The sequence below is a fragment of the Camelus ferus genome, chromosome 2 (genome assembly GCF_009834535.1).
Source record: "Camelus ferus isolate YT-003-E chromosome 2, BCGSAC_Cfer_1.0, whole genome shotgun sequence".
Taxonomy (NCBI): Eukaryota; Metazoa; Chordata; class Mammalia; order Artiodactyla; family Camelidae; genus Camelus; species Camelus ferus.
In genome coordinates this window covers 110,848,799-110,873,079 of record NC_045697.1, presented here as the reverse complement: position 1 = coordinate 110,873,079, position 24,281 = coordinate 110,848,799, and the positions used below count along the sequence as shown (strand labels likewise).

General features: G+C 35.5%; 1 protein-coding gene across 1 annotated transcript in view; it reads left to right on the top strand.

Moving 5' to 3' along the window:
• TLL1 (tolloid like 1) overlaps window positions 1–24,005 on the top strand; it is a 184,185-nt gene extending 160,180 nt beyond the window's left edge. Inside the window, 4 exon segments of the mRNA XM_032465439.1 lie at window positions 12,333–12,546; window positions 18,497–18,717; window positions 18,719–18,748; window positions 19,935–24,005. Of these exon segments, the coding sequence (XP_032321330.1) occupies window positions 12,333–12,546; window positions 18,497–18,717; window positions 18,719–18,748; window positions 19,935–20,069 (600 nt within the window). The 3' untranslated portion in view covers window positions 20,070–24,005.
• Window positions 24,006–24,281: the final 276 nt, after the last annotated feature.

Sequence of the window (24,281 nt, the reverse complement as noted above, 5' to 3'; positions counted from 1 at the left end):
AGGACTAGGACAGTCAGTTCAACAGTGGTCATACCTGCTAGTATCGTAAGAAGGTAATTTTTAGAAGGAAAATGAAGGCTTTAATGCAACTATTGATCTTTGTTTTCAGTACTTGACTTTGTGATCTTTGTAGAAGTAGTCACAGTCTACGTTAGGCTTTCTGAGTATTAGCATGCATCAGAATTACCTGGAAGATTCTTCTGCTGAAAAATCAGCTCATAGCCTTATGGGAGGTCCCTTGTATGTTATTCATTACTTTTCCCTTGCTGCGTTTAATATTTTCTCTTTATCTTTTTGTCAATTTAATCACAATGTGTCAGTGTGTTCCTCTCTGGGTTAATCTTATATAGATCTCTCTGCTCTTTCTGGACTTGGATGACTGTTTCCTTTCCCAGGTTAGGAAAGTTTTCAGCTATGATGTCTTCAAATATATTATTAGCACCTTTCTCTTTCTCTTTTCCTTCTGGGACCCCTATAGTGTGAAAAAGAGTGTACTTGATGATGTCCGAAAGGTCTCTTAAACAGTCCTCATTTCTTTTCTTTCTTTCTTTCTTTTTTTTTTAACATCTGTATTGTGGTATGATTCCTGTACAGTAAACTACACATATTTCAGATGTTTAATTTGAAGAATTTTGATAGATGTGTACACCAATGAAACCACCGCCACAATAAAGATAGCTAACATTTCCATCACTCCCCAAGAGGTGCAGATTTAGAATTCCTGATTGATCCCTTTGCATCCCCTTTAACCCCTGGTAACCATAAGTTTGTTATCTATGTCTGTGAGTCTGTTTCTCTTTTATAGGTAAGTTCATGTGTGTCCCCTTTTTCAGATTCCACATATAAGCATTATCAAATGACATTTTTTTTTCTCTTTCTGACTAACTTCACTTGGAATGACAATCTCCAGGTCCATTCATGCTGTTGCAAATGTATTACTTTATTCTTTTTTATGGCTGACTAGTATTACATTATACATATGCATATGTATATGTGTATGTATATGCCAGTGTCACATCTTCTTTATCCAGTCAGTTGTTGATGGACATTTGGGTTGTTTCCATGTCTTGGCTATTGTAAATAGTGCTGCTGTGAACATTGGGGTGCATGTGTCTTTTTAAATTACATTTTCCTCCAGACATATGTCCAGGATTGGGATTGCTGGATCATATGGTAACTCTCACTAGTTTTTAAAGGAATCTCCATACTGTTCTCCATAATGGCTGTAACCAGTTTACATTCCTATCAACAGTATAGGAGGGTTCCTTTTTCTCCACACCCTCTGCAGCATTTATTGTTTGTGGACTTTTTAAGAAGGCCATTCAGACTGGTGTGAGGTGATATCTCATTGTAGTTTTGATTTGTATTTCTCTAACAGTTAGTGATGTTGAGCATCTTTTCACGTGCTTGTTGGCCATCTGGATGACTTCTTTGGAGAGATGTCTACATTGGTCTTCTGCTCACTTTTTTTATTGGGTTGCTTGTTTTTCGAAATTAAGCTGTACAAGTTGTTTGTATACTTTGGAAATTAGTCCGTTTTTGATCATATCATTTGCAAATATTTTCTCACATTCTGTAGGTTGTCTTTTTGTTTTGTTGATGATATCCTTAGCTGTGTAAAAGCTTTTAAGTTTAATTAGAGCCTACTTGTTTATTTTTGCTTATATTTCCATTATTCTAGGAGCTGGTTTGAAAAAAATATTGCTGTGATTCATGTCAAAGAGTATTCTGCCTGTTTTTCTCTATGAGTTTTATAGTATCTGGTCTTATATTTAGGTTTTTATCCATTTTGAGTTTATTTTTGTTGTGGTGTTAGAGAATGTTCCAATTTCAGGCTTTCACAGGTAGCTGTCCAGTTTTCCCAGCACCCCTTGTTGAAGAGACTGTCTTTTCTCCATTGAATATTCTTGCCTCCTTGGTCGTAGCTTAATTAACCATAAGTGTGTGGGTTTACTTCTGGACTTTCTGTCCTGTTCCATTGATCTATGTGTCTGTTTTTGTGCCAGTACAATACTGTTTTGATTACTGTAGCTTTGTAGTATAGTCTTAAGTCAAGGAGCATGATTTCTCCACCTCTGTTCTCTTTTCCCAAGACTGTTTTTGCTGTCCGGGGTCTTTTGTGTTTCTATACAAATTTTAACATTTTTTGTTTCAGCTCCATGAAAAGTGTCATTGGTAATTTAATAAGGATTGCACTGAATCTGTATATTGCTTGGGTAGTATGGCCATTTTAACAATATTGATTCTGTCGATCCAAGAACATGGTACATCTTTCCATCTCTTTATGTTGTCTTCATTTTCTTTCATCAGTGCCTTACAGTTTTCATAGTACAGGTCCTTTGCCTCTTTGGGTAGGTATATACTTAGGTATTTTATTCTGTTTGGTGTGATGGTGAATGCAATTGTTTCCTTAATTTCTTTTTCTGCTATTAAATTGTTAGCATATAGAAATGAAACTAATTTCTGTATATTAATTTTGTACCCTGCAACTTTACCAAATTCATTGATGAGCTCTAGTAGTTTTCTTGTCGCTTCTTTAGTATTTTCTATGTATAGTATCCTGTCATCTGGGAATAGTGACAGTTTTACTTCTTCTTTTCTGATTTGAATTCCCTTTGTTTCTTTTTCTTCACTAATTTCTATGGCTAGGACTTTCAGAACTATATTGAATAGAAGTGGCAAGAATGTGCATCCTTGTCTTGTTCTTGATTTTGGAGGAAATGCTTTCAGCTTTTCACCATTAAGTATGAGGTTAGCTATGTGTTGGTCATATATGGCCTTTATTGTGTTGAGATATGTTCCCTCTATGCTCACTTTCTGGAGAGTTTTTATCATAAATGGATGTTGAATTTTACCAAAAGCTTTGTGTTTTTTTTTTTTGCATCTATTGAGATAATCAAACAGTTTTTATTCTTCAGTTTGTTAATGTTCTGTATCACATTGATTGCTTTGCCTTGCTCGACCATGGTGTATAGGCATTTGAAGTAGATTTGCTAGTATTTTGTTAAGAATTCTTGCGTCTATATTCACAAATGATATTTACCTATAATTTTCTTTTTTTGTGATATCTTTGCTTTTCGTTTTGGTATCAGGGTGATGGTGGCCTCACAGAATGAGTTTGGAAGTGTTCCTTCCTCTTCAATTTTTGGAATAGTTTCAGAAGGAGAGGTGTTAACTCTTCTTTAAACATTTGGTGGAATTCACCTGTCAAGCTTTCTGGTCCTGGACTTTTGTTGTTGGGAGCTTTTTAATTACTGACTCCATTTTGGTGCTGGTAATTGGTCTATTCATATTTTCTATTTCTTCCTGATTCAGTCTTGACAAATTGTACCTTTCTAAGAAATTTTCCATTTCTTCTAGGTTGTCCTTTTTGTTGGTATATAGTTGCTCATAGTAGCCTGTTATGATCCCTTGCATTTCTGTGGTGTCAGTTATGACTTCTCCTTTTTCATTTCTGACTTTATTGATTCAAGCCCTCTTCCTTTTTTTTCTTGGTAAGCCTAACTAACGGTTCATCAACTGTTTTTCACTTTTTCAAAAAAACAGGTTTTAGTTTCATTGATTTTTACTATTTTTTTAGTCTCTGTTTCATTTATTTCTGCTCTGATCTTTATGATTTCTTTTCTTCTACTAACTTTTAGTTTTGTTTGGTCTTCTTTCTCTAGACGCTTTAGGTAAAAAGCTAAGTTGTTTACTTAAGATTTTCTTATTTCCTGAGGTAAGCTTGTATTGGTATAAAATTTCCTCTGAGAACTGCTTTTGCCCCGTCCCAAAGGTTTTGGATCATTGTGGTTTTTTTTTTATTTGTCCCAAAGTATTTTTTAATTTCCTCTTCGATTTCTTCAGTGATCCTTTGGCTGTTTAGTAGCATAAAGTTTAGCCTCCACGTGTTTGCAGTTTTTTTCTTGTAGCTGATTTCTAACCTTATAACATTGTGGTCAGAAAAGATGCTTGGTATGATTTCAATTTTCTTAAATTTACTGAGGCTTGCTTTGTGGGCCAAATGTAATCAGTTCTACAGAATGTTCCTGTGTGCACTTGAGAAGAATGTGAGCTCTGTTGCTTTCAGATGGAAATGCTCTATAGATGTCAATTAAGTTCATCTGGTCTAATGTGTCATTTAGGGCCTGTATTTCCTTATTGATTTTCTGTTTGGATGCTCTCTCCATTGATGTAAGTGGGGTGTTAAGTTCCTCCACTATTATTGGGTTATTGTCGATTTCTCCTTTCATGTCTGTTAACAATTGCCTTATATATTGAGGTGCTCCTATGTTGGGTGCATATATATTTACAATTGTTATATCCTTTTCTTGGATTGATCCCTTGAGCATTATGTAGTGTCCTTCTTTGTCTCTAGTAACAGTCTTTATTTTAAGATCTATTTTGTCTGATATAAATATTGTTATTGCAGTTTTCTTTTGGTTTCCATTTGCATGGAATGTTCTTTTCATCTCCTTACTTTCAGCCTGCATGTGTGTCTAGCTCTAGTGGATCTCTTGTAGACAACATGTATATGGATCTTGTTTTTGTATCCATTCAGCCAGTCTATGTCTTTTAGTTAGAGCATTTAATCCATTTGCATATAAGGTAATTATAGATGCATTTGTTTTTATTGTCATTTTGTTAATTGTTTGGGGTTTGTTTTGTAGGTCTTTTTTTTTTTTTTTTCCTCTTTCTTCTTTTTGTTCTCTTTTCTTGTGGTGTGATGACTAGAGAAGTTCCTTTAACATTTGTTGTAAAGCTGGTTTGGTGGTGCTGAATTCTTTTAGCTTTTGTTTATCTGTGAAGCTTTTGATTTCTCCATCAAATCTGAATGTGTTCCTGGCTGAATAGAGTATTCTTGGTTGTAAGTTTTCTCCTTTCATCACTTTAAATATACTGTGCCATTCCTTTCTGGCCTGGAGAGTTTCTACTGAAAAATCAGCTGATAACCTTATGGGAGTTCCTTTGTATGTTATTTGTTGCTTTTCTTTTGCTGATTTTAATATTTTCTCCTTATCCTTAATTTGTCAACTTGATTACTGTGTACCTCTGTGTGTTCCTCTTTGGGTTGATCCTATGTGGAACTGTCTGTGCTTCCTGGACTTGGGTGACTGTTTCCTCTCTCAAGTTAGAGAAGTTTTTGGCTATTATCTTTTTGAATATTTTCTCAGGTCCTTTCTCTCTCTCTTCTCTTTCTGGGACCCCTATAACGTGAATATTAGTGTGCTTCATGTTGTCCTAGATATCTCTTAAACTATCCTCATTTCTTTTCATTCTGTTCTGTGATAGTGATTTCCACGAATATGTCTTCTAGCTCACTGACCCATTCTTCTGCATCATTTAGTCTATTCTTGATTCTTTCTAGTGTATTATTCATTTCAGTGATTTTGTTCTTCAACTCTGTTTAGGTATTCTTTTATTTTTCAACTCTTCGCTAAAATCTTCCCTCTTTGCATCTATATCCCTCCTGAGTTTTCTGAACATCTTTGCCACCATTACTCTAAACTCTTTCTTAGATAGTTGCCTATATCCTCATCATTTATTTCAACATGTCAGCCTCCAGGAAAGCTCATGTAGATGAACACTCCTCAAATGTCCACCACTAGCTTTTACGTCCCCAGGGTAAGCCACAGGTGACCCCTACCTCCCCAGAAGATCTTCCAAAACCAGCAAGCAGGTCTGACCCAGGTTCCTATGAAGTCACTGCCTCTGCCCTTGGACCTGGTGCATGCAAAATTCTGTGTGTGCTTTTCAAGAGAGTGAAGTCTTTATTTCCCATTGTCCTGTGGGGTTCCTGGAGTTAAGACTTGCTGGCTTTCAAAGCCAGTTGTTCTGGACTCTCCTCCCAATGGTGGAACCCTGGGCTGGGGAGCCTAATGTGGGGCTCAGAACTTTCACTCCTGTGGGAGGGCCTCTGCAACTTAATTATTCTTCAGCTTGTGGGTGGCCCACCTGGGGGTATAGGGCCTGATCATTTCACAAGCATGCCCCTCCTACTGTCCCACTGAGATTCCCTCTGTATGTTTCCATTTGAAGAGGATCTTTTTTGCTAGGTTCCATCTTTGTTTAGCACTCAGTTGTGGTTTTTTGTAGTCATGAGGAGAGACAAGCTCATGGTCCTACTACCCTGCCATCTTGACCAGAAATTAACAGTCCTCATTTCTTTTCATTCTTTCTTTTCTTTTTTCTGTTGGGCACCAGGGATTTCCACTACTCTGTCTTCCAGCTCACTAATGTGTTTCTCTAACATTTAGTCTAAGTTGAGTCCTTCTAGTATATTTTTCATTTCAGTTACAATCTTTTTTTTATCTCTGTTTGGTTTTCTTTATATTTTCTAACTCGTTTTAAAAACTTCTAATTTTTTGCTCTGTGCATCCATTCTTCTCCCAAATTCTTTGATCATCTTTATGATCACTACCCTGAACCCTTTGTTGGTTGTATTGCTTATCTCCACTTCACTTAGTTCTTCTTCTGGAGTTTTTATCTTGTTCCTTTGCCTGGAATATGTTCTTCTATCACCTCATTTTGCCTAAGCTGCTATTTTATTTTTTGTGTATCTGGTAGATTGGTTGTATTTCCCAGTCTTGGGAAAGTGGCCTTTTGTAGGAGATGTCCTGTGCATCCCAGCAGTGCACTGCCTTCTCATCACCCAAGTCATATGCTCCAGGGGGTTCTCACTATTAGGACTGCATGGGACCTTCTGCTGTGACAGGCTCCTTGGGTAGTCTGGTAGGCTCGGTTGGCCCTGATCTGGTTGGTCACCCAGCTCTCCCTTGTGTGGAGGCTGTCAGTTGCTTGTTGGTGGGGTCTAGTCATGAGGTGGCTAACTACAGAACCTCAGGAGGCCTGGAGCTAATGCTGGCTCACTGAGCATCCATAAGATTCCGAGGCTGTTGCCTGCCCACTGGTGGGTGAAGCCAGGTCCTGATGTTATTGCTGAACTACTGGTAGGCAGAACCAGGTCCTGGAGTCTGGTTACAGGGCCCAGGAGTCCCAGAGCTGGTTTCAGATTGCTGGGCCAGGGAGGGCAGTCCCTGACACAAGTAGATACAGGGTCTAGGGTGCCCTGAAGCCTGCTAGTGGGCAGAGCAGGGCCCAGCTGGTCCCAGGGCAGGATCTGGCCTGCTGTGGGCAGGTTAGGTCTGCAGGCTATAGGGTTTTGGTTTTCTTGCAACTGGTGTCTGCCCTCTGGTGGGTGAGGCCAGTCCAGAGGCTAGCCCAGGCTTCCTGGAGGGCAGGGCCAGAGCCTAGGGGATTGTGAGGCTGGTTCTTCTCACTGGCGGACAGAGCTGGATCTTAGCAAGTCTGGCCCTCCTAGCTGTCTCGTTGTGGTTCCTTCTTTAAGTCTTTAGTTGTAGAAGATCTTTTCTGGTAGACACCAGTCTTTTTCAATGATGGTTGATGTGCAAACAGTTATAATTTGGTGTGCTTGTGAGAGGAAGTGAGCTTAGGGTCTTTCTACTCAACCATTTTGGCCAATCCCTTTGAAATTGAATCCTAACAAATGTGACTAATGGTTAGTGATCAGAAAACTTTTTATTTAAAGGGCCAGATAGTAAATATTATGAACTTTGTAGACTATTTGGTCTGCATTGCAACAGTCTGCCATTTTAGTGTCAAAGCAACTATAGACAATAACAAATGAATGGACATGATTGTGTTCTGGTAAAAGTTTAATTACAAAAAACAGTCTTCAGCCCAGATGTCTCCTGTGGGACTTAGTTTGTTGACCCGAGCTAAGAAAGTCAGAAGTAAAAGAGTTTAAAATTATGTAGTAATAAATGTTTGTCCTCATTTCCCCAGAAAATCACAGAGAATAAAGATATTTGACCTTACCTTCTACGGTAGGCAGAATAATGCTCCCCATCCCCCAAAGATGACCATGCCCTGATCCCCAGAACCTGTGCATATATTACTTTACATGGCAAAAGGAGCTGTGGTTAAGTTAAGGGTCTTGAAATGCAAAAATTATCCTGTAATATCTGGGTAGGCTTGAAGTAATCATAAGAGTCCTTACAAGAGGGAGGCAGAGGCTCAGAGAGCTGTTATGGTTGGTTCAAAGCCACAGTTGAAGATGGAGGAAAGAGACCTGAGCCAGGGAATGAGGGCAGCCTTTAGATGCTGGAAAAATGCAAGGAAACAGATTCGCACCTAGGACCTCTACAAGTAACACAGTGCTACTTCACCCATTTTAGACCACTGACTTCCACAGCTCTAGGACAATAAACGTGGGCTGCATTGAGCCACTAAGTGTGTGGTAATTTGCTGGAACAGCAATAGGAAACTAGTATATTTGCCATGTTTTGTGTGTGTATGTGTGTTTAATCATGGGATGCTGACTGCACGACAATAGCTTTAAAGTAAAAGAAACCATGGTCTAAAGATACTTGGAAAAAGTCTTCCTACTAGAAAGGAGATAAAGTTCTGAATGAATGAAGAAAAGGGTTTATCATTGCTGGCTTCATCTCATCTTGGTTCTGAGAGACTCAGCTGATCATTAAGTTTTTGGTACTTTTTTCATATTCTGAGTTACTCTTCGTTAAAAACAAAACAAAGCAAATAAAATTCTAGGCAGGAATACACAGCAATAAGCTAATATGTTTATGTCATTTTTGATTTATCATATCCTAAAGTTCTGCTAAGTTACATAGTTGCAATTTATAGCTTCATATATGGGATATTTAGAAACCAAAAACACCCACAAGTGTTATATAATTCTCCACCACAAATCTATTAAATGTATATTGGATTGCAGTTATAGAAGATTCATGGAAAAGAAGAGCTCTTTTGAATCAGAGGACTGGGCTTTGTATTCTAAAAAATGTAGCCATTTTTTCCAGGGGCCTCTAATCCTTCCAATATCTTGTGGGAAACCAAATGATAGTTCTTACTGAAGGCAGGAAAAGGCAAAGGATGGCTGGAATGAGGGACCCTCTGGATGTCCTCTCAAAATTGCTCACATTGTATCAATCTTTTTAATTCTTTTAAGTTTACATGGTCAGCCTGGCTATATTTTATTTTTTGCATTAAGTGTTACGGTTTTATTATCTTGTCCTTTGTGAATGTGTGTGGTGACTGTGCAGGTTAAGACCTTGGTGTCTAGGCAGTGCCTTTAGAACCCCTACCATTGTTCATCGGAGGGGGCCTCACAGGGAAGCCTGGCTGGTGGCCAGGTAGGTAGGTGAGCTTGCTTGGGTGTTGGAGAAACATAGTTACTCTCCCTAGAGCTTAAAAGTACAATTATTCACTCTTTATGGTTTCTCTAAAACCTAGATTATTAACCTTAAGATCATAGAAATATAATCATGGAGTGAATAAGGTTTAAATATTTGAATATCAGAATGTCTGTAAAGTCTTAGTGTAAAGGCATGGGAAAAATATTTAAAAGTCTCCCCCAAAGAGGGCCGAAATCAGGTTCCTTACAGCTCCACACATCAGCTTTTCTGTTCTGTCTCCACTGTAACGTTGAAGGACTTTTGAGGAATCTTTTTTAGGAATGTAAGTGTCTTCTGGAGGAACATTTCTGTGGCATTGGTTCTTGGTGGCTGGGAATTTAGACATAGGCATAGCTCAGAATGTGTGATAGAATAAAGTAATAAACTGTGTATCTTACTTATCTTTGGGAACTCCGAAAACTGTCCTTAAAAATTGTCTGTTTTCCCTTGGACTCCTATCATACCTTTCTGTGGCCTAGAAGTATTTTTTGTTAAGGCCAAGTCACTATGTATGGAGGTGTCTCTATGTGATATTACAGGGCAGATTTATGAGATCTCAGCATGTGAATTAGTCACATTTTGCTTGGATATGGTGGAGCATTTGGGTTAAACTGACTTCAAAAGGACCACCCAATTGTCGCAGCTGATCTAACAAAATTCTGCTAATTCCAAGAGGAAAATTCATAAAACTTTAACGAATGAGAGTTATTTGCGTTGCTTGAGAATGTGTCAGCTACAAAACCTTTGCCTAATCTGACTCTTAGAGAATCAGTCTGATTCCATTAGTAATTTGATAAAATGTTGGAGCCAGCTGGTTCCAGACCAGGTGTCAGCATGCCCTCAACCCACCAGTTCAATGCCACTTTGTGCGGTGTCGCTCTGTTCTGTAAAACAGAAGTTAAGATGTACTCCAGACACCCTGCACTTCATTAGAGAATGAAGTAGCCGCTTAGTTAGCTCATTCACTTAGTTTTCAGTGGACTGAACATGTGTGGTCTGAAATTCTGATCCCAGTTTCAGCTTTTACTTAAAGGATACGGTTTAGAATTCCATCACCCTCATCATTCTTAAAATTTCTCTTCTACACAATAGATTTCTCTGCTCTTTATATTTATAGATGAATGACTCTAAGGCGCATTCGAAAGAGACAATTATTCGACTTGCAGTGGTTTTCAGATATTATTATTTTTCTCTTTAAACAATAATTACCTTATTATTCAGAAGTTTGGTTTCATGTTTAATTTTAAAAACTCTGGGTGCAGTTAAGCCAGTTTTCTCTTCTTAGTTTCTTAATAGTTATAAATGAATATTAAGACTGTTTATGTGTACACAAAGATAATAAAAGCTGACTGAGTTAGCATCTCCTGAAAGGCAGAAAACCAGAAGTTTCGGTTTGCCGTATCCACAGTGTTCCCATCCATGGGATTGGCCATAAACAGGGCTTAGGTAGGTAGGTAGATGGATGGACAGACTTATTCAGATATCCAGCCAGCCATCCATTCAGGGTCTTCTATATTCCAGGCCCTGCATGTCTACTTTGCTTCACTTTCTGCTACTAGATTACAGAGATTAATCTAGTGACAAACCTTAAGTGATGATGTACTTTGAATGCCGTGCTTCAGATTAAATAAACTCTGCTGAAGTTTCCCTGCTCACTGTATTTTTCTGCTCTAGTTTGTTTCCAGTGAGATTCTTTTGTGCTGTGTTTAATCTTTTTTGCACTATCCAGTGTCTTTGGTTGAATGAAGTGAATATTCCTTTTCACTCATAATAATTATAATAAATGATGATTCTCTAATGCTTATTGGTTATAGCATTTTAATTTATACTTTTAAGTAGGGCCCAGTGGAATGAGACATGAGAGATCAGCTTTCTTCCTTTTCTTTTGTCTTTTCACTCCTTTTTCCAGTTCCCTAATTAATATAAATTGCTTTCTTCATTTTGTCCCTTACTCCTCCAAAGTCAAAAGTGAGAGCCAGTGGTGGTGTGGTACGGAATCGATAATTGTGGCCAGCACTGAGGGAGAACCATTCTTAGTCACTTTTTTTCTTACAAAAATACAAAATGTATGTCTTAAATTGAGAATTAAGATCACTTCACAAAACTGTGTTAAAGAAAACTTGTATGTAAAAAGTGTATCTGCAAATATTTTATGCTGCAGTGATTGTAGCAAAATTAATACATTTTCAAGCATATTTTATATTTCCACAAATTTAGTTCCTTTATTTTTTTTAGCTTTGCTCTGTAGACTCAGTAAGACTCAGTGGTCTATTTCTTGAATGTATGATGGTTTTTCTGAGGAAAGGAAAAAGCCTTAATTAGCAATTGGCAAATTATCTGGAATCTCTGGAATTATTAATAGTTTGGGTAATAGTTATTTTCAGTCCATCACAATTAAACTTTCTGTTGTTGTATTTAATGTTTTACATTTAATAAATTTTTATTTTAAGAATTTGCTAAAACACCTACACAGAAAAAACATATTAAATTTTGCAAGACTCCAAATATTAACATGTGTACTATCTCTCTGAAAAGTTAATTAAAAATAATCTAACCTAAAGTCATATTAGTGTTTTCTAATAATATGAGCTTTAAGATCTAAATAAATAAATACATAATGAGAAATCCCTTTGTTTTAGGCATTCTATTAAGATTTACTACATTTATTTTTTTGTGAAAATAATTACTTTTTAAATTACTTTATGGGATTTTCTTCTTAGTTTAAATGCTCAAAAGTAGGATGATGTTCAATAGTTTATGATCATCAAAACCAGAAGGAATCATCTTTTAATATAATTGTTTAAATTTTCCTGATGCATGAAGACTACATTCTGAATAAAATATCAGTTTCTTATTATAATTGGTCTAAATTCTGGAGTAGATTCAATGGCAATAGTAGAATTAGTTGCAATAGTCAAATAGTAGAATTTCACGGTTTTACATTGTTAGTACATTGTTTTCCTCATTGTATTTATAGTCTATTGATTTCACACCCCTTTCAGTAATGTACTACAGGATTAAATCATTTGCATGGCCTGAACATGTTTTTTGCTCCGTGTTTCTGCTCCAAAGAAGAGAACCTATTTTCAGTGGTATGTGGTTTTTTGAGTTTTTTTTTCCTTTCTTTTAAAATAGGCCTTTAGTGAGTTTGAGATTGAGCAGCATCAAGAATGTGCTTATGATCACTTGGAAGTATTTGATGGAGAAACGGAAGAATCACCAATTCTTGGACGATTATGTGGCAACAAGATACCAGAGCCCCTTGTGGCTACTGGAAATAAAATGTTTGTTCGGTTTGTTTCTGATGCATCAGTTCAGAGAAAAGGCTTTCAAGCCACACATTCTACAGGTCAGTAAATCAGGGGTGCTGCTCTTTTCTAAGAAGATCCAGCCTTCTCTTCTGGTGCGTGCAGGGGATCCTATAACAGGATTATAAATGAATCAGAAGAAATCTCACTGAAGCACGGTGTGAAATATTTGAGAATCACATAGCATCCTACCTAAATATCTTTGTAGTTGCTGAACATTTAGAAAAAAATGCAAGTTTGATCTGGTTCACGTTCAATGTGCTATTATGATCAAGCAGAACTACCTCTAAATATTTGTATAATGTATTCCATGTTAACTTTAGTGGTTTGATTTATAGGTTATTTTTAGCAGATAGAAATCTGTGGCTTAGTCTTCAAAATTTTGTTTGTAATCTGACCTGGTTAGCTAAATTTTGCATTAATATATTTTTGTAAATCAAATTTGGGATTTATCTCTCTGTTTTACAGAGCCTCATTGTTTTTCCTTTTATTTAATATGCAACACAATATTTTCCCTAATCCTAATCCCTAATTTGATGCTTATAGATTCCAGCTGTAATGGAAGTCTTTAAGAAATAAAATATAATTTAGAAAAATATGGAAAATTTTAGACAAACGTGTATACTAATATTTTAATAATTTGAAGCCAATCTAATAATATATTCCATAAATGTTTAGTAAATGTCCTTTTTTTTCTTTTAGTTAAAAAAGAAATCAGTTAATTGTAGGTATTCACTGAAATCATTTATCTTATAGTGACACCTAGTGGCATTTCCAGTGCATAAACTACTGAGACACCAGGAGAAATCTATCTTGTTGTAAAACAAAGCATGGTAGTCTACAAATTCATCCACAGAGAAATTTTAGTGTAGTCATTTTTGTCATGGTTTTCTAATTATTGTTTTTTCTTTGACTTTCATTTTGTTTTAGAATCAGAACTTTAATTTATTCCATAGTCCAGTATCATTTGCCACTCTAGTATATTTTATTATGAGCATTAGATTTATATTGAAGTCTATTTGTAAGAAAGTGGATATTGTCCGGATATTGGTCTGATCCATGCTAGTATTAATTGGACTCCTCAGTAATACAAAAATAATTACTTCTCATGATTAATATAATTATTTTGATTTGAGAAAAATCTTTCTTGGATTAAAAAAATTTTATACTGTTGAAAGATTTTTTCATACGTTTGATATTTACTCTTGAAATTTTTTTTTTTTTGATAATGTGTCATGTGTTGAAGGAATGGAAAAATTGGAATCCCATTATTTCATCAATATTTTTCTGACAGCACAGAGTTAATGGCATAATTTTTAAAATAATCCTGGCTGTCACAGATTCCAAGAACGGAGTGTGAAAATAGGCTATCAGAACTCTAGAAAGCTGATAGTGAAAGCTGATAGAGTATTTTTAAATTACTTACCTATAAATTTTTCTTAGTTTAATAAAAACTTAGTTTTACAGTTTCTCTTTTTATCTTTACCTTTACCTTAAATCTCAAGCTATATATTTCCTTACAGCTATAAAACTGTTATCTTATCTTACAACTATAAAACTCCATGACTCTTTAATTTGCACAGCCTCTGCTCTGGACCCTATTTACAGTGTTTGTATTACCATTAAGAATCCATTGGTAGGCTCTAATTATATTATCCTAGAGACCATGTCCAATCCAATCCAATGGTATATATTCACATTTCAGGCACATACATTTACTTAACATAAACTACACATACTGAGTCCTCGAAAGAGCCATATGATGTAGGAACTATCTTCATCTTCAGAATAAAGAAATTAAAAATCTGAAGGCTTAATTAATTGGCAAAGATTTCTAAAATTATATCAAAGCTTGAATTTTACCCTAATTCTGACTGTCTCCGGAGTTCGTGTACTTTCCACTATGGTATATTTTCTCTTAACATAAACTTTAGATTAGGAAGAAAACCAATACAAAACCGGATCTCTGTTATTTAAGCAACATGTAGAGACTGAATGCCTCCTTATGTAAGTTTTAAACAAATCCTTTGTCCAAAGTACCCAACCGACTAGGCTCATTTTATTTATTTGTTCAGTTTACATTCATTCAAATCCCCATGTGAGCAGCCTCAGTCACATTTTGTAGGCAGAATATGCCTTGGATGTTGTTTGATCCCATTCTGTCATCTCAGAAATGAAGATTTTGAGACTAAAACTTAAATAACAACCAAAGTAGTGCAAAAAAAATAACAGTTGGAGTTAGAGTGCTGACCTCCCAACTCCTGTCCACCTGCTCTTGTCAAAATTTTTGGCATTATCTGTTTGCTTGTTTGTTTTCTTCATGTGTAAATTTTTGCCGTCACTTAACCAGCTGTCTTTGAATTTTCTGGGCAGATTCATTTTATACTGTTACTTTTGAGGAGACATACATGCTGAAATATTCTTTTGTACTGCCTACTGTTTATTTCTTTTGAAAGCTTTCTCTTTAGCAGTTTATTTATTCCACAGTTTTTCATCAAATATTTACTTGGTACCTGTTTTGAATAGGCGCTATGAAGTATTTGTAATTCATAGGAAAAAAGTAGATATTTTGTGGGAATTTATTTAAAAAATGGAAGGAATCCTTCCTGTTGGCATCTTATAGTATGGTAAGTTAAACTTCTGATTCTCAGAAGTTTCTGAACTTCTGATTTTTTAGTTAGTTTCTACCAACAAGACAGCCAAGCCAGTACCACGTATGTCAATTTCCACTACACGTATAAAGCATTTATTCAATGTTTACTGCCTTCTAGAATACATGTAACTGTTATTGATGGGCCCTGCAATATACATTGAGTAAATTTATATTTCTGCATATAATTTAAATTTTATCCACCAGAAAATCTTCTAATACTATGAATTTTGAAATTAGGTAAATAGAAATATTAACAGTGCTTTATGACTATTTTTTCACAAGTAATACTATCCAAATCCGTGGAAAATAGACTATTGGAAAGAGTCCTTTTTTCCTCTAAAAGTAGGTCCAAATTCTAAGCCAAATTTATTTTAATCAAGTAACAACCAAAAAGAAAAACCCAGCTCTTTCAATAAAAACATAGCATATTCTTTCAGAGGATATGGTGCTAAAACAGAAAAAGAAGGGAAATGTGGAGAGAAAATAATTTAAAATATGCCATGTATGGTGGGATTTTTTTCTGCAGCATAAAGTATCATCCTATTTGTCAATGATATTTAAAAATCAAATATTACATTAATAAGTTCCAAAAAAAGAAACTATTTTGATGTAACTTAAATTATAATGCCTAAACTTATTTGGCACTCTCAGAGATTTAACATTTTACCAGGAAATTTAATTTCCAAATTAAAATGAAGGCTGCCCTTTCTGAAACATTTTTAGTCATTTTTAACATCATTTATTTTGAGTATTGTCATTTTCTAGAAGTTTTCAGTAAAATCAAATAATGATGCCTCACTGTCATTTTCAGATTCACACAGGCTTTGTGAAATCTCCTTCCCCATTTTGTTCAAATACTTCATTTCCTTCCTGATTTCTGCTCTGAGCGGAGGCTAACAGAATCGTTTCTTCTGGATCTTGGTCTTTGCTTTGCTGCTTTGTTTGAAGCAGGCACACGGAAACCAGTGCCTGTCCTATCTCACAGTCCACCCCTTCCTGGGTTGTGAAATAAAAGTAACTAGAGTGCTGACATTTTTTTTTTAACTTGAAAATAAAAAAAAATCACTCAATTATATCAAACTTTGAGAATAAATAGATTTTTTTTTTAGTATCTGTAAATGAGATTACACTGGTTTATACATTCACCTATTGACTTCAGAAATATTTTCCCAAAATATTTTACTAGCCTTCCAAAATATAATCCCTCCTTTCTGAAAAACAGATTAATAGTGCTTGAAATTGTTTTTCAATTTTTCTGGCTTTTCTTTTCATACCTGAGTGGATGCCTAAAAGTGTAGATGATGGCATTTAAATGTCCTCACTAGAAAAAAATATCAATGATGATGGCAGTGTACACTTGGATGGCTTTTCCTGTGGGCCAGGTGTCCTTCAAGAACTGTACATATTTTAGCCCATCACTCTTCACCTAGACCCTATGATGTAGGTACTATGTATGATCTCCACTTTAGGAATGAAGCCGGGGACAAAGTCCCACAGCTAATGAAGAGCAGAGCTCAGATTTGTGTATCCAAGCCATTTGGCTGTGGAGTTGCATCACAGGGAAAGGGCAGAGAGGTACCATGGTGGGAAAGGAAGGATGCTTGGCTTCCAGTCTGTGGGACTCATGAGATGATTCCCAAGACTGATCAGATTTCCAGCTTCCCATAGTGGTTCTAAGCACGTGTGTTTTGTCACATGTTTACATCTGAAATAGTAGTAGCTATATCAATAGATTGTGCAAGACACCCCACCTAACCATCTGGAAGACAAAGGGACATTTAGATTCATCATGTCACATGGTGAGGAAAGCCATTCTCATGACTGAAACCCTAGTTGGAAGCCCTTTCATATGTTAGCCACACAAAGGTCTCTGAATGTGCAGTTGTCTGTGACAATGACCATAGTTTTGGTTGGGCTGACGTGTATTCAGACACAGCTGGACTGGATTCCATCCTTGGGATTCAGAAATATTTTGTTATTTAAAATCACCAAACCACAATGTGGGTATACCATATACAAATCAAAAAACTCAACTAAGAATTTTAGCTGTCCTGACGCATCCTCACGGGGGGCTGCCAAGGGCTATCTGGCCACAGATGACCATGCCACAGATACAGTTGTGTGTTGATAACCAGTGGCTTAGCCATCCAAATCTTTCCACACTGGAGTTTTGTTTTTGTTTCCTCTCAACTCATCCCAGTTTTCTGGGGACTTTCCTGGTTTTAGTACTGCAACTCCTGCTTCCCAGAAACCTCAGTCTTTGGCAAATAAGGGTAGAAGGAAACTCTTACCTTCTCCTGACACCCTTCACAGCCCTCTTTTCCTCCCTCGCCCCAGCCATGTATGTTTGCACGTGTACTTACTGGAGGGAGCATTGCAAATTCCCTTTACTTTGATTTAATCTCTAGTCGTTGTAAAATTTGGGGTCTCAGACCACACACAGTTCCTGAGAAAATTTTGAAAATTTTATTCTCTAAATTACACTAAATGTAAATTTTCATGCAAGTGTATTTATTTCTTTGGTATAATTTACCTCTACTGACAAAAGTAGTAACTGGTAAAGTGCATGTTTATTATTAGCTCTCTGAGAAACAAGCTGTAAAAAGAGCACTTAAATTTTTTGTTTGTTAAAAACACAACATATAACTGACTAGGTTCTGGAACTACAATGGTAACTACAATTAATGATGTGTGTATGTTTTCCCAACCAAGTTAGATAAATATTTCTAAATAAAGTAAAACTGTTCTGTATATTCTTTGTAGAGAGTTCTCTATGACATGTATACACATATAGCAGTTTTATATATTTTGTTGCTTTTAAGTTATCTCTTATTCCTCTGGATGCTTCAATTAAATTATTAAGATTAAACTCAAATTAAGGCATTGACCTTTTCCCCATGAAAACAGTAATTTAATACTGAAAACAATGTGAGATCTAACAATAAAAAAAAAAATTCATTGAGCGTTACATATGGCAGAAACTGTTTTAAGTGATTGTCACGTTTTACTTAAATTCTCAAAAGCCATTAAGATTGGTACTGTTATTATCATCTGCATTTTACTCTTGACCACTTTACCCTACAGATCAGAGAAGTGATGTCACTTATCGAAAGTCACCGAGCCGGTAGGTGTGGGAGGTGAGATCCCGACTCCGCAGTTTCTCTAGGGCCTGTGATGTATTCATTCTGCCATCTCAATCTTACAATATGGGGAAAATGACTAATGGTGGAAATAAACACCAAACTTAGAGAGTGGTTAGACTACATTGAAAGCGAAATTGGAATAAACTGTTAAATAAAGCTCGTGGCGCTCTTATTTCATTTTCCTTTCCTTGGCAGAGTGTGGTGGCAGACTAAGAGCAGAATCAAAACCCAGAGATCTGTACTCGCACGCTCAGTTTGGTGATAACAACTACCCGGGACAAGCGGACTGTGAATGGCTGTTAGTGTCAGAACGGGGCTCTCGACTCGAATTATCCTTCCAGATTTTTGAAGTGGAAGAAGAAGCTGACTGTGGCTATGACTATGTTGAGCTCTTTGACGGTCTCAATTCAACGGCAGGTGGGGCTTGGTCGATTCTGTGGATCAGGGGTAAATACAGTACAGGATACCATAGACATGATAAAAATGCCTATCAATTGATGATTGATATGCATAACATATACAAATCAGCAGTACTTTTACCAAAAAAAAAGTTACATCATATTATTAATGGCTTGACAAATTATAACATGCCTCTTCTTCCCTTATTTCTCCATCTCTAGTGAATTTGTTCGATAATATCAAACAAGGCAGATGAATTTGGTAGCTATACTTTCTAATTACTGTCCACATCTTTTTAAATTCATGTTTTCATTGTGCAAAAAAGTTAAATATTTAATAATCTAAAAGCAATGTACCTAAACATACATCTTTGACAATTTTGTAAACTTCCTAAATTAAAGCTTAAAGGAGAAAAAGCATATGCACACCATTCAAATTGGCCTTCCCCTCTCAACAATCTGTTTGATAAGTGGCAGGGTCCACCACTTAGCCAGTACTGTTGAATGTTGTTGCATTGCAGTGTGTCACTTGTGCACAGGACAGAGTGCCAGAAACATGTCAGAGGGTGTCACCATGAGAAATAAGAAAAAGAAAAGCTTAGGATTTTCTCAGTGCTTTTTATCCCCAAGATTCACTGGATTATGGTCAGATGTTCTTCTGAATACGTTTTTTCCTGAAGATATTAATCTTATTTTTGAAATGTCTACCAGTATATATTGCTTAAATAATACTGAACTTGAATAATATTCAAGTTGGGATTCCTGTCCAAGTAGCAACTGAAATGGAATATAAATGCTTCTCGGTACATAGATTATTAAAACAAGAAGGAATAGATGATTTGTATTCTGAAAGTGGCTCTTCCTTGGAGCAGCTTCTGAAACAGATTTAATGTCCCTTGATCCCCTCTGAATTTCACACTATGTACTTGTAAATCAAAGGAACTTGGCTTAACATTTTGGAAAAAACATCAAGTTCCAGAACTTGGAAACTGACTTAAGTATGTTGGAAGCCCAGCTATATCACTGATCAGCCTTATGACATTGAGTATATCATCTGTTCTCTGAAACTCAGGTTTTTCTCATCTGTAAAATAAAGTCACTCTTAACCGCTTTTCAAGGTTGTTGGGAGGATTAAATTATATACCAAAAAAAAAAAAATTCCCAAACATGAATTACATGGAAGAAAAAGTAATTTATTCCTTTTGTTTATTTGCTTTGTTTGTTTTTGTCTTCAGCCACCAGAAGCGATCTATTCAATTGGTGAAACAGTTTTAATTCATTTTCACACTGATGACACCATCAGCAAGAAAGGATTTCACATAAGATACAAAAGCATCAGATATCCAGATACCACGCATACCAAAAACTAACACGAAAACCTCCATCAGAACCTAAAGGGATGTGCATAATGGAGAGAAGATGTATTTCTTTTTTAAAATGAAGATTTTAGCACAAATGTTTTATATGACAAGTTTGAGCAGAAGGAAACTGCAAGACCAGAATTATCTATGAACTAAAAGAGAAGTTTCCAGTTTCCTGATCAGCATTGCCAGGATATTTGAACTTTATTCTTGACAGTATAAGTATAAATAAATCTGGTGAACGAGCATCTCATGCTTCAAAGAAGACTTCGCAGCCTTTATTCACAGCTCAACATAGATGCTTCACAATTCAGACAGTTCTGTTCAGGGTCTGTGACCCTGAAGAGTGTTCTTTTTGACAATTTTTTAATATATAGGAGAAATATAATGACCCTGCAGGTCATAAACTGGAAAACCCTCACCTCGTATCTTACGATCATTGCTTTGGCTTGGTATCTCGAAGACAACGTAAACCAGATCTATCTAAAGTGCTGTGCAACGGGAGTCATTTCAGGGTGGCTTGTACTTTAAGTGTGGGTGTGCCCAATGTTTGGAAACTGGAATATTTCAGCTTCATTATTTTCACTTGCAGGCTAAACTAACCTCCTTGCAACATAAAAAAGATCTTGAGACCATTTCATTTTACTGACATTTTGATAAGTTTGAAATGTCAGTAGTATCTATTATTGAAGTTAACTGTAGACGTCATTTACGTAAGAGCTGGAAAATGCCCGGATGATAGGTAAACTCAGTTCTTTTTCCCTGCTGCCTTTTCCCACCAAATCCAAGAAGCCTTGTGATGTCTTGTGAACATGATGAGAAAACTCCCGACAGGTGTGAACAGGATTCTTCCAAGTGACTGCCTGGATGGCTCCTACTCAAGTTCCACTGCTGCTATTGTCTTTCTTTTGTTGTTGATCTGTTGTAGTTGTTACTGTTGGTGTTGTCATGGTTAATGTTGTATTTTTTTTTTTTAAATGAAATGAAATGAAGCGAAAGTAACCCTTGTAAGAATTGAAAGATATCTTTCTTTCTCTTCCTAGGAATCAGTTTTTTAAAAAATGCAATGTTGGAAAAAAAGGATTTGTTTCTGAAAGACTTTCTATGGTGCTATTCTATAAACATTTTTTAAACAAAGTTTTTGACCTTTGAGCCAACCACCTGTAGACTATGAACGTCTCTCTCTGTCTAGATGGTAGCACTTGAAGACTCAAGACTTGTTACATGTAACAAAAGGATATCATTGCAAGGGCAGCCCCTGTCCTATGGAACAACTACTTATAATGCCTTAGAATTCTGTCACGTGATCGAGCAGATCCTCCTAAAAGACACTTTTTGAAAGTTGAACATAATAGTCTATGTTAATTAGCATCTCTATGAGGAAAATCCATTTCTGTGACTGAGAGCATTGTATATAAATATGATGACCTGCTTTTACTGTAGAAGATGAATTTTCTGCTTTAAAGCCAGGGTTTTTTTTTTTTTTTAAATATTAATGTCTGTATATGTGAGATTGAGTGAGTGAAGCTACAAGAAAGTGAAAAGTAGTGGGTGATTGAAAAGTTTAAGTTTATGTGCCAAGTTCTACTAGAATCTTATTTGAATTTGCACCTTTCTTAGGATGTTTCATGGACAAATAATGGAAACTTCTAATTATCATCAACCCATCTAAAAAAAGGCTCCTTCCTTTAGAGAAACTCTATTTTGATATTTTTGATGTTGATATAGATTGCTATTGAAATAGCTTTGGTTCTGTTACCTGTCCATGAACATTCAAAATCTAATAAAATTGAGAATTTGTCTTCATTTTACAAAATTAAACTATACACACAGATTTAGCTTATTTGTTTTTTGTCATTGTTGCCTTGAAAAAGCTCTTCTTGCATATGAATTGTAATATGTAAATACATTTTTAAAAGCAATTTTTCGATCTTATTGAATGTTACTTTGGAAATGTATAACCGTTGCCTGCAATATAATGAGCTTTTTAGTGGAGCTGATTTATTCCAGTAACAACTTCTACATTTTTTTCACTAATCTCCAATTAGCCAAAATATTAGGAATGGGAAAGAGAGGTGAAAAAAAGCGTTAACCCTAGCCACTATACTGTATCCAGCCCAGTAGTAGGCACATGCACTAACTCTCTTTAAACTTTATGCCACCCTTTGAGAACTGTGGTCATGCTCTCACTTTGTTTAGGAACTGAGGTTCAAAGAAGGTATATAATGTTCGCAGGGTCACAGTGCAAAGTTAGATGTTAGAACCCAGATTGTCTGATATACAAATCTGTGCTTGTTCTACAAAAGATAGTAGAATCAATCTTGACATACATCAGTAGTAGATATATTTTTGTGATGAAACTTCTACAGGTGAAGTCAAGTTTAGAGATGCATTGCAGTAAAACTTTCAGGATAAGCATTGTTCTTTTCAGTAATAGCATGACAAGTCAAATATCAACTGTGGCTATCTTTAAGAACCACAGTTAGTACTAGAAATTAAAAAAAAAAATTACTAGATAGTCTAGAGTTAGTAACTATGGGCCTTTTGTTAAAATAAATACATTAAATTATTTTATCTGGTGTGGTAGGAGAAGTGTAGTGTTCTACTTTAATAAATATTGTGGATATTCTGGTTGACATCTTTTTAGGCCACAATGAGCTGCATTTGATACAAACAAGAAGTATTTAAAAGGCGTACAACAGAGGTGTTGTCTTAAATTAGGACTTCAATGGGAACATTAATTTTTATTGTACCTTATGTCAGATATCAGCTCACTGTATATTATTTTTATAGTAATTCAACTTTGGCTTAAGTGTGTTGTTAAATTCAAGTACAGTTTCATTGTTATTTTGTTCATAACTGTTAATTACTGTTCCAGGCATTTTATTAGTTTTGTAAATTTATTTTTAACCATTATGTCAACTCCTACATTCATCTTGGTTGTGCTCTCTATTTGCCAAAGTTCTAACTCCTATAAAATCCTCACTGACTACACGGAAAAAACTGCTCACACTTAATGATTTTATTAAATTATTTTTAAAAGTCAATTTTGACTATTAATCTAGTTTATGGAGGAGATCATGACTTAACATAACTGCACAAAAGAACATTTTAAATAAATATATGTGAAACAGCAATCCTATTTCCAAAGTCCCCAAATGTCCCTTGCCTGGATTGGCTGGATTTTTGCTATCTATGGTTAACTTTAGTATATCACAATCTCAGATACAAATTCTGTCCAATTTTATTTTTAAATACCTTGGTATCTTTTATTTGGTTTCTATTACTATATTTTTGATAGCCTCAAATAATGAAATTTTATTCTCACACATTAAAAAATCTCTAAAAGCATCTAATTATTATTCTTCACAAGGGTAAAAGTTTTTTAAGAAACATTTGTTCCATATTTTCTTAGATTTAGTAAACTATAGCCATGTGTGACATTAAAAATAACTTTTACTTAAAGCAATTATCAAAATGGTTGGCAATTTTATTTAGCAACAATTCTATTTTAGTGAGAATATTTTATATGAAGGAAAACCTTTAGGACCACTTGTTAAAGCCAGCATAGAAGGTGGTAAACAAGAAAAACAATGGCCATGTAAAAATCTATATAACCTAAAATGAAGTAATGCCTTCTGTTTTATGAGGAAAAAAATGTTAACAGCTTATCAAAGAGAAAAAAATGATGGTCTATGAATAAATTGAAGCTTTTTTTACCTTCATTGCAAATTAAATAATTGCAATTAAATAAATTAAAAAGAATAAAATACCTAGGAATTAACAGTTGCTAGTGAATATTTAACTTTTAGTCTTTTAGTGCTATTTTTATAACGTTGAGAAATTTAGCTTAGGAAATGATGGAAAGGCTGGCTCCTATACAGTGTGAAATATTATTAATCTCCAAAATTTCTTTTGATGTGTGCTTTCTAATTGTCTTGCCTTCAACCAGCCTGCCTTTCACTCTGCACAAGTGTATTCGACCTGAATTCAGACTTATCACATAATTTGAGTCAATACCATGAGACCTACCTGGTGCAGAGGTAAATGTAGGGTGATTCCAAAAAACATGTAAGGCCCTGAGCATGTCTCACATATATAAGGCATAATTGTAATATGAAACATCTGAGTGCATTTTACTACCATTTGTGGGGAATTATTCCAAACAGTGTGGTTTAGACTTTCAGACAAGATACCAATATCCACTGTCTTCTTCCTTGC